This window comes from Erithacus rubecula (genome assembly GCF_903797595.1).
Source record: "Erithacus rubecula genome assembly, chromosome: 2".
NCBI classification, from domain to species: domain Eukaryota; kingdom Metazoa; phylum Chordata; class Aves; order Passeriformes; family Muscicapidae; genus Erithacus; species Erithacus rubecula.
This window is the reverse complement of record NC_136685.1, coordinates 10686555-10700662: the sequence shown is the minus strand read 5'-3', so window position 1 is coordinate 10700662 and position 14108 is coordinate 10686555. Positions and strand designations below refer to the sequence as shown.

Below are 14108 nucleotides of genomic sequence, written 5' to 3'. Positions count from 1 at the left end.
ACAATCCCACACTTGTTTGCCACATGTCAAGTGCTGGTTAAACTCTCAGAATTCTCTTAGAATGCACCCTGGCTCCTTTATTTCATAGTCAGAAAATATTATGCACAATCTGCCATTTACACCCAACTTCATTTTAAGATTCATCTAGATAACTTAGCTTTAAAGTGGCATTTTATGTATTTGTATTATAGCTTGTGGAAACTTGAGAGATTTTTGTAGAAATAATTTTTTAGTAATCATTCCAGTATAACTCTTAGGGAACCTTACATTGCAGATCCTCAGTTTCCCACAAAGCTCACCAGCCACTCTTCATGAATGCCTCACTCTGGAATTCTGCAGTAAGGTATCCAGTCTCTCTTTGCACTAACACAGTTCTATATATTATTTTGTTTTGCAGTTCTTTCCATATGGAGATGCTTCGAAGTTTGCCCAGCACGCCTTCCGCACCTTTGATAAAAACGGAGATGGGACCATCGACTTCAGAGAGTTCATTTGTGCCCTGTCCATCACCTCACGAGGCAGTTTTGAGCAAAAGCTGAACTGGGCCTTCAACATGTACGACTTGGATGGTGATGGTAAAATCACAAGAGTGGAAATGCTGGAAATTATAGAGGTGAGATCAATATGACACTCAAAAGTGTCCCAATGTTAATAAAATTTGATTCCTTGTTAGGCTTCAGGCTCACCAGAGGCTCTATGGTACATTAAATGCACATTACACACATTAATCCTGTGGCACGGGATTAATGTGCCCAAGTGGTACAAGAACACAAACATGTTTGTTAATAGATGTAATCTTGGAGAATTGCAGAGTACATATGTGCATATAAGCTTTTAAATATCCTGAGATTTTTGTTTCCCTTGATGAATGGATTAATCACAAGAACAGCACAGCACAGGATTTACAAAGCCCATCTCAAAGTCACTTGACACCCGTGAAATTATTGGACTGTAGCTCAAGTAGTTGAAGCCTCACTGGAGATTAACTTCAGATGATTACAGAAATTTAGAGGGATAAAAGCACACTATTTTAAGTGAGCTCTCACAGATGGGCTATAAGATGGCCATGACATATAAGAGGAAGAATAAAGTTTTCCACCTTCATCATCTGCCAGCAACTTGCCACAGTAGTTAATACCAGATTTTGCCCACATGTACACACAGAATCCTATTTAAGGGTGGTGACTTCTAAAACTAATTATTCAGTGTTTATGTGAAATATTTCAACTAAACAATTGATCCAGAGAGTAAGTTAAAAAATTTTTACATTGTCAAACAGGAAGCCAAAGAAATTCATTCCAGGATGCAAAATGTAACCATTGAAATAAGCCTGCATTTGAAGAAAGTTCTTCCTTTATTTAAGTACTTGGACTTTGCATTCTAAGGGGAAATAAAAACAAAATAAAACAAAACACAAAAACAATCTTTAGAGAAACTTGCCATCATTTTATTGTAAGAACATATTTCCAGAATTTGATCACATCAAAAAAATTAGATTGAATTTCATGCTGAATTTTCCATTTGGTTTCTTTCCAAAGGCCATCTACAAAATGGTGGGCACTGTGATAATGATGAAAATGAATGAGGATGGTCTGACGCCTGAGCAACGGGTAGACAAGATCTTCAGTAAGATGGATAAGAACAAAGACGATCAGATCACACTGGATGAGTTCAAAGAAGCTGCAAAGAGTGACCCGTCCATTGTATTACTGCTGCAGTGTGACATTCAGAAATGAGCTTGTGTACGACGCCTCATGGACTGCACAGAAGTTTAATGTTCCATTCAGTTTGCAGCTATTTCCACACACACAAAAATTTGCTTGGACTACCTATAAATGGACTTGCTTCTTGTGTTTGAAACACTTGTGTGCATGAGAATGTCATTTGCTAAAGAATTTTAAAAGTATATATTATAAAAATAAACTGCCACAACGTGATGTGTGCAATGTCATTTCATAACAGCCCTCTTCCTCTGAAGCCTGTGCAGCAGGCCTGTGCTGCAGTGAATTATATTATTTATTGTTCATGTTTTACTGATGCTAGCTCTGTGTCTCCTAGGCTGAGTAATGTTAGTGACACTGAATTCCCATGGTAATGTTAACTGTTTATTAAAAATCATGTCACCATTCTGCTGTAAAGTAGTACTGGACAGACAGAAGGAAAGAGCTCCTCGGCTCCCAGGTCTGATCCACACGTGCTTGTATTGTCAGTGGATATAAATGTACTTCATTTGCATGCCTTTTAGGTTTGCCTTAATTCTTACCTCATTTGCATCCCTTCAATCTGGAAAGAGCTATGTCAGAGGAATGCAGTATATTAAAAAAAAAAAAAAAAAGAAAATCCTGCTCAAATTTACCCTTTAATTAAGAATATATATAAATATATATATATATATAATGTTTAAAATATTGTTTTATTGCAAGTTTAAAGGTTTTATTGGAAGTGTATTGATCTTTGCCAGAATTTTCAAAAGCTTCCACAGAGGTTGCAATATATATGTCCCAAAATAAATTTATAACATTTGACCTTTTCCCCTAATTCTTATTTCATGTCTTCAGCATGGTAATAAAAAAAGAAAAGTTCAATCTCTTTAATTATATGTCACTGTACACTGGGAAATATGTATTTCATTATGGAAGCATGAAGAAAACTATTTTGCACTCACTCACTAGAAGAGTCATATCATACAAAACCAAAAGTTGTCAATCTTGTATTTAGGGATGGAGCAGCTGTTGATGCTCTAAGATGCAACTGCTAAGATTTACCAGCACAGCTACTAGACCTGTGCTGCTTTTTAAGCTGTGTAAGTGAAATACAGTTTATTTGCTTGGCCTAAACCTGTTTTTTAATGTTTTTCCCTCCTGAAGTAAGAGACATTGCTCTTACCATCTGACACTAAACTACTCTGTGTTTAATATAAAGAGATATTGTTAAAAATCACTACTGATAAATTGACCATGAAGTATGATGATAAAGGAGGGACAGTGAGAAGAACCAACTTCCTCTTCAATTCTATGTGCACAAATCCAAGTTTCTCTCTATCCTGTGACAAATTCTGCACAGCCTTGGGAAAGGATGAAGAACTATCAGACTGCAGAAATTTCAGATGAAAACCTTCCTATGCCCCATTTCCCTGATGCTTTAAACAGTTGGTTGCTTGCTGGATTAAAAGAAAAAAAAAAAAAAAAGCAATCTGAGCATCTTAAAATTGCATGTTTGATATTTCTTCCTTACCTTATGAAGAAAAGAGACCGTACTTACTTTTAATAGCTAAAAATCAAACAATAAAACATGACACAAACCAAATAATTCTCTGTATTTTCAAATTTCAAAAGCGAAGCTCATCTTAAAGGGAAGAATGCCAGAAAGAGTTTTACACAGCTTGCTAAGAATTGTTGTGGGGGGGATCCTAGAATTCATTTCTGCCACAACCATACTCTCATTTTTCAGTTGTTTTGGATTCCAAACAAACAGCAAAAGCAGAAATAACACATTTTCTAATATCAGAATTTTACTTACACCACACAGGTAACAGTTTTAGCAAATTAGGGAGGAGCATATTCATGCATTTGGCTGTAGCTTGAAGCACACATTCTAGAAATTACTTACATCTGAGAATGATATGCCCACATTGAATACTTCTCAGATTTTATGCCTCTGGTTTACATATATGAGAAGCAATCTCTCATTCTATGTTTTCCTGCACCGTGAATTTATGTAGCTAGACAGGCTCCATTTACTTTAGTGCAGCATTAAGCAATGCATTGCCATTCAAAATGGCCAACAACTCAAACACAGTCAAACTCAGAAATTTAACATCAGCACTGCAATCTTCTCTCTACACAGCCTTTATAGTAAACTCTGTATTTAAAGAACCAAGAATATGATAGTTTTGATCACTGCAAAAACAAGTGCATCCATGCAAGGGCTTCAGCAATTGTTTATTCAGAATTAATTCTCCACCATGAAAATATGCTTATAATCATTATACAGTCAGGAACACATCCTCATCAAGTAGAGGGGTAGATTAGAATGAACACAATGTACTGATTTGAATGAAAGACCAGAATTGTTGCCACCTCCTCCAATATTTCAAGTAAGTGTAAAAATCTTGGGAGAAAGCTGAAGTGTTAGCTCAGTAGGAATGCACTAATTTTCCTTAAGCTCTTTTCTCCACACAACTCATTATAGAAGACTAATGAAGATAAATGGTTTACTCTTTCCTGCCCCGGCAGTCTTGCCTTTTTTTTTTTTTTTTTTTTGGATGCTGAAGAAAATAAAGAGGAAATAATGCAATGCCACTTTATTTCATACTATAAAGGATCTAAAACATACTCAAATTTCATCATAAAATTGAGTCAAGCTAAACATGTGGCTCATGAGCATATCTGAGAATCAAATAATGGTTTGGGTTGAAAGAGACCTTAAAGATTATTCAATTCCAGCCCCCTGCAGGGACATCTCCCATTAAAACAGGTTGCCCAGGGCCCCATCCAGCCTTTGGGCAACCTATTCCACTGCCTCACCACCCCCACAATAAAGAACTTATTTTTTTATATTTAATCTAAATCTACTATCTGCCAGTTTAAAGCTGTTCCCCCTTGTCCTGTCATCTAATCCCTTGTGAAAAGTCCCTCTCCAGTTCTCTTGCAGCCCCTTTAAGTACTGGAAGGTGCTATGAGGTGTTTCTGGAGCCTTCTCCAGGCTCAACAGACCCAGCTCTCAGTCTGCCACCATAGCAGAGGTTCTCCAGCCCTCTGAGCATCTGTGTGGCCTCCTCTGATCCTGCTCCAACAGGTCCATGCTCTTCCAATGCTGAGCACCCCAGACCTGGGTGCAGTACTGCAGGCAGGATCTCAAACAGTAGACAGCAGTAGAATCACCTCCCTCAACCTGCTGGGTCCAGAAAAGTTGTGCCAAGTATGCACTTTGTAAGGTGCCCCCCAGTACTTTCACATAGTCCTAAAGGTGTAAGCACCTTGAATTATGGAATTATGGAATTGTTCAGATGGGTAAGGACCTTCATAGATCTCTTGCCCAGCTCCTGTTGAAGGAGATGCAGGAGTCTATTCAATAGACTCCAAAATCTTCCAAGGACAGAGATTCTACAGCCTGTTTGCATAACATGCTCAAATGCCTCTTGCCTTTATCATGAACAATCTCTCCTGGTTTACTCAGCCAGAACCTCCCCACTTCAGTCAATGAGCACTGTCTGCAGCACACACACTAACAGAAGCCTGGTCCTCTTTTCTCAGTAACCTCCTCAAAGCTGCCAGGAGTCTGTCCATGACCCTGGGCTTTCCAAGGTCACCAGCAGAGGCAAACAGACTCAGTGCCTGGTGAAGAAGAGCACGAAAAGATCCCTTCAGCCCCAGCTGTACCTGTGTACCAGTGGAAGCTTCCCCAGCTATGGATGGCATGGAGTGGGGCTCAGTCCCCTGCAGCTGGAGTCACTGAACCAGCTGTGCCAGACACCTCTGGACAGCCAGTCTGCTGAGGGCAGAGGGAGCTGGGCAGCTCACAGGCTGACAGAGTGCCTGATGCCTCTGCCAGGCTGGGACTGACAAACAGCTCCTTTGCAGAAGGTGTGCTGGGGCTGGGGAGCTGCTGCAGGTGAAGAAGCTACAGGAGGAGGTGAACAGGCTGTGTGGTATTTGAGTGAAAAATAGAAAAAGAGATAGGTTATTTACAGAGATGCCACTCTCAAGACTCTCAGGAATCTTCAACCTCCTCTGTAGTGGAGAAGCAGGTGGACTCTGAACCCTGCAGGGTAATTAGTGGAGGTCTTTTACTCAAGGGTCTGCTCAAGATAAAGTCTGGGAGCAGGTCACTCATACCAGGAGGAGGTTCCTCCTCCTCCTGAAAATAAGTAGGACTGGAACCTTCTTTAACAGGTATGAGGCTCTGGAACAAGGCCAGATGATGAGATGGGTGAAGGTCCTTCTGGGACAGAGGGACCTCCTAAAGCACCACCTCCTGTACCCCACATCCAGACCTCCTCTGTTAACAGGAAAAGAAGGGCAGCTGTAATAGCAGACTCTCTCCAAGGGGAGGGAGGTGAGGGAAGTTCTGATATGCAGACCAGACCTGACTCACGGGAATTCTACTGGCTCCCAGGGCATGGATAAGAGAAATTACTGGAAAACTCTCCAATCTAGTAAGGCCCTCTGATTGCTATCCACTATTGGTTGTTCAACCAGCAGTGATAAAAAAAAATAAAATTCTGAGGAATCAAGAGAAACTTCAGGGCCTTGGGTTGAAGGATCACAAGCACACGTAGCAATTTCCATAATTCTTTTGGTAACAAGGAATAAAAGTGCCAGGAACAGGCAGGTCCACCAGATCAATACATGACTCCAAGACTGCTGTAAGCAAAAAATAATTGTTGGTTTTTTTTCACCATGAACCCCTGCTCTATTGACACCTGCTGAGATTCATCTATCTCAGAGGGGAAGGGCTGTAATGTATGGAGCCTACAGCTGGCAGTGGCACAAGGGACATATAAATAATGCAATGTCATCCTGAGAGTCTACTGCAGGCCTGCTGGCCAGGACAATGACAGTGAGGAATGGTTCCCTGAGGAACGAGGGGACACCTCCAGCTCAACTGCCCTTCTACTTATGCTGGACTTCAACTTGTCAACTGGGAACATCATGCAGCTGATGGGTCCCTTCCAACTCAGCATTTTTTATGGTTCCATGATTCTGTAAGGTGTTATTTCCTTCAAGTCTTACCTAGCTTCCATATTTTACAGAAACTTAAAGAAAGTTTAATACCATGCTGCCACTGAAAACAAATTATGCTACGAAGTCAAGTTAAAACTTACACTGTGATAAGGTTTTATTGAGGAACTGCTATTCAGTAAAAAAGTGCAGAAACTGCTGAATGTTGTTCTCTGAGAAGTCTCAATAGCTTTTGTAGCTGTGTAACATCAAACAAAAAATCCCCCCCAAAAAAACAAAAAGAAATGCAGCTGAACTCTAAAAAGCGATTTTTTTTTGAAGAGTTGCCAAAAATTTCAAGGTCCTGGAGAAAAAAAGAACAGGAGAGGAAAAAAAGGTTAACTTGAATGAGTTAGAAAAATCTGGTTACCTTCTTATGTTCAGTAAATGCTTGCAATATCTAAACAAATCAAGTTTAAGTGCTCTACTCCCAGAGAAACGTGGGAAGGGAGGGAGGGCAGGGAGACCCATCAAAACACAGGTCTACAATGATGTAGAAAAGTTACTGTATTATTTCCCAAACTTCTTATTCTACTTCATTCCTATATATTAGAAAGACTTGGATCTCTTTAGTTTATTATAATAAGATTAATATTTAGAGACTTATTCCCTACCTGGAAACAAGTGTGTAGGAACCAATTCACTAGAATTAAGAATTTAGATTTATAAAGACACAGCTTGCTAGGTTTTGTAAGCTCATGTCCAAAGACACTCAAACTCCTTAGGAAAGTAATGAAAGAAGTATTTTCCTGCCAAGATACTATACTACATATAAATTTTTCCCTTTTCTAATTATGAAAGTATAAGTTCTAATAGTTTCTCATGTTCAGCTACTGAAGTTTCACTGGAAAATAAATTAAACGCATTTTACTGCATGTATTAATTACCTACCACACATGTAAGAAATAAAGCATAGCTAGGAAGAAAACAGTATTTTTAACTTAATGCTAACTTTTAAGTGTGTAGAGACACTGAAACATTACCACAAGTATCAGTTCAAATGGTTTATTAAAATATAATAGTTATATAAAATATATTCAACTTTTCCAGAAGAAAAACCAGAACAACAGATAAAAAAATTCTATAGCTGGGAGCTAAAAAAGTCACCAGAATATTTAAAATTTTCTCCTCAGCCAAACTGTGCTTATTCTTGTTCTGTGCATACACAGTAATCATTTAAAAAATAATTAATAACAATACAGAAATATCTTCCTGAGAGTATCTAAAAAATCATCATATTTTTCAGCATCAGGAAGCAATAATTTTACATATATTATTCCACATTTCTCTTCAATATTAATACTATATTCATACAGAGATACTTATTGATCTTCATCTCTGTCATTCCTATTTTGGAAATTCAGTGTTCTTTGGTCTCTTGGAGGGTCTGGCATGCGGAGGATTCGAATATGGGGACTCGTAGGCAGAGAACTAAAAATAAAGAAAGGATGCATCATTTAAACAGTGTTTCTTCTCCAAGAATTTCAGTATTTCCATTTGGTTCTTTACATGACATATTTCCCTTTAAGTAACTCCACCTCTTTTCTTTGACAGTTTTAAAAACCAGTAACGTGAAGCTCAGGCTTCACTAAACTGATCCTGGGCCTGATTTAATAAAAACTTGAGGTAAAGACAAGTACTCATTTCACTCATTTGATTTTTAACAATTAGACTGCCTTAACTAGAGAAAAGATTATTTAATGAAAACCTCCAAATAAACAAATGATGGAATGCAAATAAGGATTTTCCTTACAGGTTCTGAAGTAGCACACACTACACACACAAGTAATCAATCACTACGTACTAAGAATGACCAAAGGTACTACACATAAATTTACACAGGCTTCTCCACTGATGATCCTAAATGGATTTTTCCTGAAGCTGCCACCATATTTCTATTTAATTTAATGTTTGCTGAACGTGAATCATGGAACAATATAAAAAATTCATATTGAACTTGAATTAATTTTTTCAACAGTAACCATACAAAAAATTCCTATGTATTTATTAGTTTCAGAAAATCTCCACAAAAAGCATTTCCACTGAAATAACAGCAGATAGCACTACTCTACTTTTTATATACACTATAGTGAGGGAAGACAATTAGGAATGAATAATTTTTTTTAAGAGTGCTTTAATTACCCTCACACATTTCACTGGTTACACTGGGTTAATAGAAAGGAGTTGGCTTGGTTAAGAAAGAGACATGATTGTCCCCTTAAACTGGGAATGGCTCTACCAGGGTTTTATATAAAGGTTTTGAAAGAATTTTAAACCATTAGATCAAAAATTTAAAACATGGTGGAAGCTATGAGTCTCTAGATCAGCAACATTAAAACCCAGAAAATAAAATCAACTCAAATGACAAAACCCTTGAAAGTAGTGTAGTATTAACAGAAAAAATCCCAGGTCTTCTGTTGTATTTGGGAGAGGAGAGAGACATACAAAGCTAAGCAAAGAAGAGCCTGTTTGGCAAAATAAAACATTTCTAAAGTTCTTTTATTTCTGACAAACTGATTCAAGTCCCACTGAATTACCATTATGTAAGGAAGAGTAAAAAAATAAACTATTAAAAAACTCTTTGAAATTCACAGAAGCATCAGAAATAAACTGCTAAATTGTTTATGTTCTGCTGCTACAAACAGCAGAATTTCTTTCTCCTCATATTCAACTTTTCCAAGTTTCACTCCCTGCAAGAGAACACCTTTGCAGTTGTTATATCCTGAAATAACCCACAGCACTATTACCTCATGCTCAGGGGGGTGAACAAAATGAACTGTCGATGCTGCTGGAAGTCAGCCCTCTCCAGAATCATATCAACAGCAATTCTTCTGTTAACCATATCCTAAAGACAAAAGATTTCTCAGGTACTGGTACTGACAGTAACAAATACATTAGAAAATGTGATTCTAGAAAACCTAGCAGAATTATTTGCTATACAGCCAAGGTTGCCTAAAGAAAATATCTAAAGACTAATAAAAACTAAGAAAAACTGGAGAAATATTAGGGTAAAAATCTAAAAGCTACAAATTATAGCCTGGAAAATTCTTAGACTGTACGTTTTAGTTTATATGGGAAATGGAAATCTATCAGAAAAATCATACACTCATCTACTTATAGTGTTTTTCTAATTTCTTTGATGTACATACAGCACTTCTTACTTTACTGGTAGGCTGAGATGAACTGCACTTTAGCAGAACAATGTTTCCTGTAAAATCATGCCTGAAAAATCACCTGAAAGGATTTAAGGGCTCCACAAAACCTATGATATCATGATATGATGGAGCTTGTTTTTCTTAGGATTATTACTGCTATTATCATTATTACTATTTTGAATGCAACCTTGCACATTAGGCACACTGAAAAGGACGTGCCACAGGATGCTGTCATTAGCAGGGACTAACAGAGCTCTGCTGCTGTGCACTGCTCCCCATGAAAGCAGAGATCCAGAGATCCCCCACACAAACACTCTGTGGAGTCCTCGTGTGGTGCAACTCTGTGACTGCACCAGGAGTAACTACAGAAGGTGTGGACAGTGAGGCTGCACTCACTGGAACTGCACTGGAAAGACAAATTGCGTGGAATCATTTATGGAATAGATGACATGTGAGTTCTTTGCAAGGCCTGCAGTTCTGAGTATCCATGCTTTTCTGCAAAGATGGATAAACTTCTGCACCACTAACTTTTAAAAGAGGATCTGTGATTTGAAAGTTGGCTGAAAAATGACTGCTTCACTACCTTAGATGCATACTCCCCTTTTTGAAATTCTTTAATATAGACTATATTATCTTTGTGCTGTCTAGGTGATTCCTAGTAAATAAATGATTGATGAGGAAGGGACACTGAGGCAAAATTAAATAAGCCAGTATCAATCTTTGTCTCACAGAAGTAAGTATTTTCTCAAACTCATACCACTCTATATATTAATAAGTAGGAAATAAATCTCTAAAAAAAAGAAAATAAATTTCAAAATAGGTTAGTGGCCTGTCCAGGGAAGCTGTACACAAAAATATGATTTAACATTTTTAGCTAACATTATTGTTCATTATTCTAAATTTCAACATCATGGAAACATGCTCTTAGCCAAAGTATGAATAGCAACATTGAACCTAATTGTCACATTTGCTCTGAAAAAAACCCACACTGATCTCAAAATTGGCAGAAATCAAAGCACATGCCAAGCCCAGAATGTCCCAGCAATTTGCAGAGTCAACTTCTGACAAACACAGTAACAGCTGATTTATTATTTTTGTGCTGAACAAAATTTTGAGCCTGCAAATTAACAGAAAGTCTCATATTTCTGGATACCAACTTCAGAAACAAAGTAACTTTCAAAATTTACCAAACAAAGTGAACAAGATCACTAAAAAGTTTTGTTTTGAGGGCTTCTTATTTTGGTTTGGGGGCTTTTTATAATTTACAGTTAACTACAGTGGTTTTAAATTTAACCAAATACAAGTAACAACCCAAGAGACATAATTTAAGTTTAAACTATACCATGTAGACATCAAATTCATCCATGCATCTAAAAGGAGATTCAGAAATGTTCCACAGAGAAAGAATGAAACAAACTGTGGAGAAGGAACGTTCACCTCCAGATAAGGATCTCAGATCACTACGGGCAGTTTTTTCTTGCTCTCGAGGCTGAACCTTGAAATAAAAACATTGCAGCAATTTTTAAATCTGAGATGAAGACATACTAACAGAATCATAGTTTTAACAGCAAACACATTATACATGAACAAAGATCACTTGAAAACAATTTTCTGCATTTCACTGCAAATGCCATTCTGGAATGGGATGGCTCCTAACCATTGTTATGGGCTGATGAGCTAACACATTTCTAGGATCACTGCAACTTCTTCTATCACAGTCAAATACACTGAACAGACTGAATGACTCTGCCAGAGTTTTGTTATTTAAATCTCTTTTTTTAATAGCTGTTAAACAGTGTTTAATAAAGGTCATCATAAATGTTTACATAACAGTAAAAAACCATAGTTACCAGGTACAACAGAAAAGCAGGTAACTGATTTACAGAAGCATTTTAAATGAGGAAGGGATTCTTTATATGGAATACATGAAACACTGTGAACAGCCATCTGGTTACATTGATTATGATGACATCTTGTGGCACTCCTGTAGGATGAAACTTGGGCATTTTCTTGCCCTGCTAATTGCACTGGCCTTTAACAAGTTAAGCAGGCAAATAAGGATTATATTGAAGCGGAATCTTTTTTTGCAGGGAATTGTTTTCTTTTTGCAACTTACATTCTTGACTAAATACAGATATCTTTTGTGAGATACGTGAGCTATCAATTATTAAAAAAATATATTCTGATAAAGTCAAGTAATGACTTGCTATTTTATGTACTGAGTTTAGTTCTTCAGATATATCTGCTTCACCTGTCTAATTAGGACTGTGACATGTATTTATGTTGCCATTGCTCATTTTTCCCCTTAATCCCTAAAACTGAAGTTTCCCACAGAAACTAAAAGAAATAAATCCATGATAAAACTTTATGGGATCTATGTTAAAAGGGACACAGAAAAAAAAAAAAACCTATCAAAGCTTTCCTGCTTTAAGTTGTTTAAATAACAACTAGAGCCATTATACAATCACACAAATACTGGTAAACTTCCTATCAATGAACCAGGAATGAGTTATTTTGAAAGACTGAAAGACCAATCCACATTTATTCCTTTTAATCTAGCAACCTGCCCATTTAAAATGACAATATTTTCTGTCCTTGCTTGTTTCCAACAACATCCTACTGGCACTAAATGGGACAGAAGAAACTAAGGCAATACCTATTTGATATGATCAAGCAGATACTTCTCCACTCAGGAAACTCCTCCAATGTGTTCCTCTCAACAGACAAAATCCAGCCATTTTTACATACTTTTTCTGCTGAATCACTGTTACATAAGCTATTTTATATACCATGCATAATATGCCCACTCTTAAAGTTAACCTTTGCAATGACTGGTTTTGTTAGTTATATAACTCCATCAATATTCTTATCCTAAAGCAATCATTGGTCATCTCTACTGAGGTCTAGTGATTGGAATCATTGATATTGAAACCAAGATGGGAAGGGTAGGGGGGTCCAATGCAGCATAACTGGCATGCATGACAGTCTCCATAATTTCTTAACCAAAACACAGAAGTCCAGAAACTCTTTGGAGATGTTCTATGGCTGCATATTTCAAGCACAACACTCCTAACATTTTTCTGTAACTTATACTTCACAATTTTTCTACTTGAAATCATAACTAACTCTTTTATATGATTAAACGGATTACTTGATCAGAGTATTTATAACACTACACTTAGTGTACCACATTTTGGAGAGGAAAATACAATTTATTCTATCATTTGCAATGCATTTCTAGCACCTGAGACTTAAAAAAAATAATAATTCATTATGTATTATGGTAATTTAAGTAATATAAAATAACTTACTGTTATGGAAAGTGTCTCATTCTTGTGATCAAAATTTATATGTCCAGAGCAACCTCGAACACGTAATAAGTGCTCAAATTGGAGTTTGCATTGCATAGAAAGGTTCCTTAAATCAAGCAAACAAACATTTCAAACATTTTAAATACATGAAAAAGTGACAACAGATTTTCATCAACAGTTCCACATCATTAAGCATTAAGCCCTCCTCCAGTAACAACATTCTCCCAAATTCAACTACACTCTCAAGGAGGTGACATTAGACATACTGAAGAGAACCCTTTTGAAGGAAGGCAACAACAAAATCTTCATGGACAGCTTTAGACATTAAGGGACTGAAGCAAGAAAGGGCTGTACACAGTAATGGAGAAGAAGCTGTCAAATTACAAAATCTCAATCAAGATCTTCAAAAATTTTCAGCACAGAGCAGAGAAGTGTTTGGCCCACAATGAAATTATAGGAGCTCAGCATCACTGATTGTAATCAATAAAAAAGAGTGACAGCCCAGATTATTTCAAGTCCTAGTATGCTGCTGACATTTTACTGACCAAAACCAGCACTCAGATGAAATCAGCACAGCTGAGGTCTTTGGGAAATAGGAGCTCCACCACCTCACTACTTTTCCAGCTGTCAGTCCAGGCTGCCTCTAAACTCTCAGGCCTGCTAAGATTGACACTGGGGTAAGCTTAGGTTAAAAAGATTGTTGTGAGCATGCCTTAAACTCACCTTAGGAACTGCTGATACGCTATGAGCCTCTCTGCCATTACTTTGTCCAGAGCTTCAATAAATCTCTTTAAATTCTTTACTTTATTGCTTGCATCCTCATATCTTTCCTTTGCATAATGAAATTGCCTGTTTTAATTAACAGAAAGGTTAGCAGTAATATGCCATTACATCAAAGCTGAGCTTTTGTTGTAAATGCT

General features: G+C 37.2%; 2 protein-coding genes across 4 annotated transcripts in view; one reads left to right on the top strand and one right to left on the bottom strand.

The window, feature by feature from the left end:
- Positions 1-2530, top strand: part of VSNL1 (visinin like 1) — an 84587-nt gene extending 82057 nt beyond the window's left edge. Inside the window, exons 3-4 of the mRNA XM_079298122.1 lie at positions 398-613; positions 1539-2530. Coding sequence (XP_079154248.1) covers positions 398-613; positions 1539-1736 — 414 coding nt within the window. The 3' untranslated portion in view covers positions 1737-2530. The remainder of the gene's footprint in view (positions 1-397; positions 614-1538) is intronic.
- A 5183-nt stretch (positions 2531-7713) lies between these two features.
- Positions 7714-14108, bottom strand: part of SMC6 (structural maintenance of chromosomes 6) — a 32361-nt gene continuing 25966 nt past the window's right edge. For all 3 annotated transcript variants that reach the window (XM_079298112.1, XM_079298111.1, XM_079298110.1), the window contains exons 23-27: positions 13912-14037; positions 13189-13294; positions 11220-11372; positions 9470-9567; positions 7714-8153 (exon numbers count right to left, since the gene is read on the bottom strand). In XM_079298112.1, the coding sequence (XP_079154238.1) occupies positions 8045-8153; positions 9470-9567; positions 11220-11372; positions 13189-13294; positions 13912-14037 (592 nt within the window). In that variant the 3' untranslated portion in view covers positions 7714-8044. The remainder of the gene's footprint in view (positions 8154-9469; positions 9568-11219; positions 11373-13188; positions 13295-13911; positions 14038-14108) is intronic.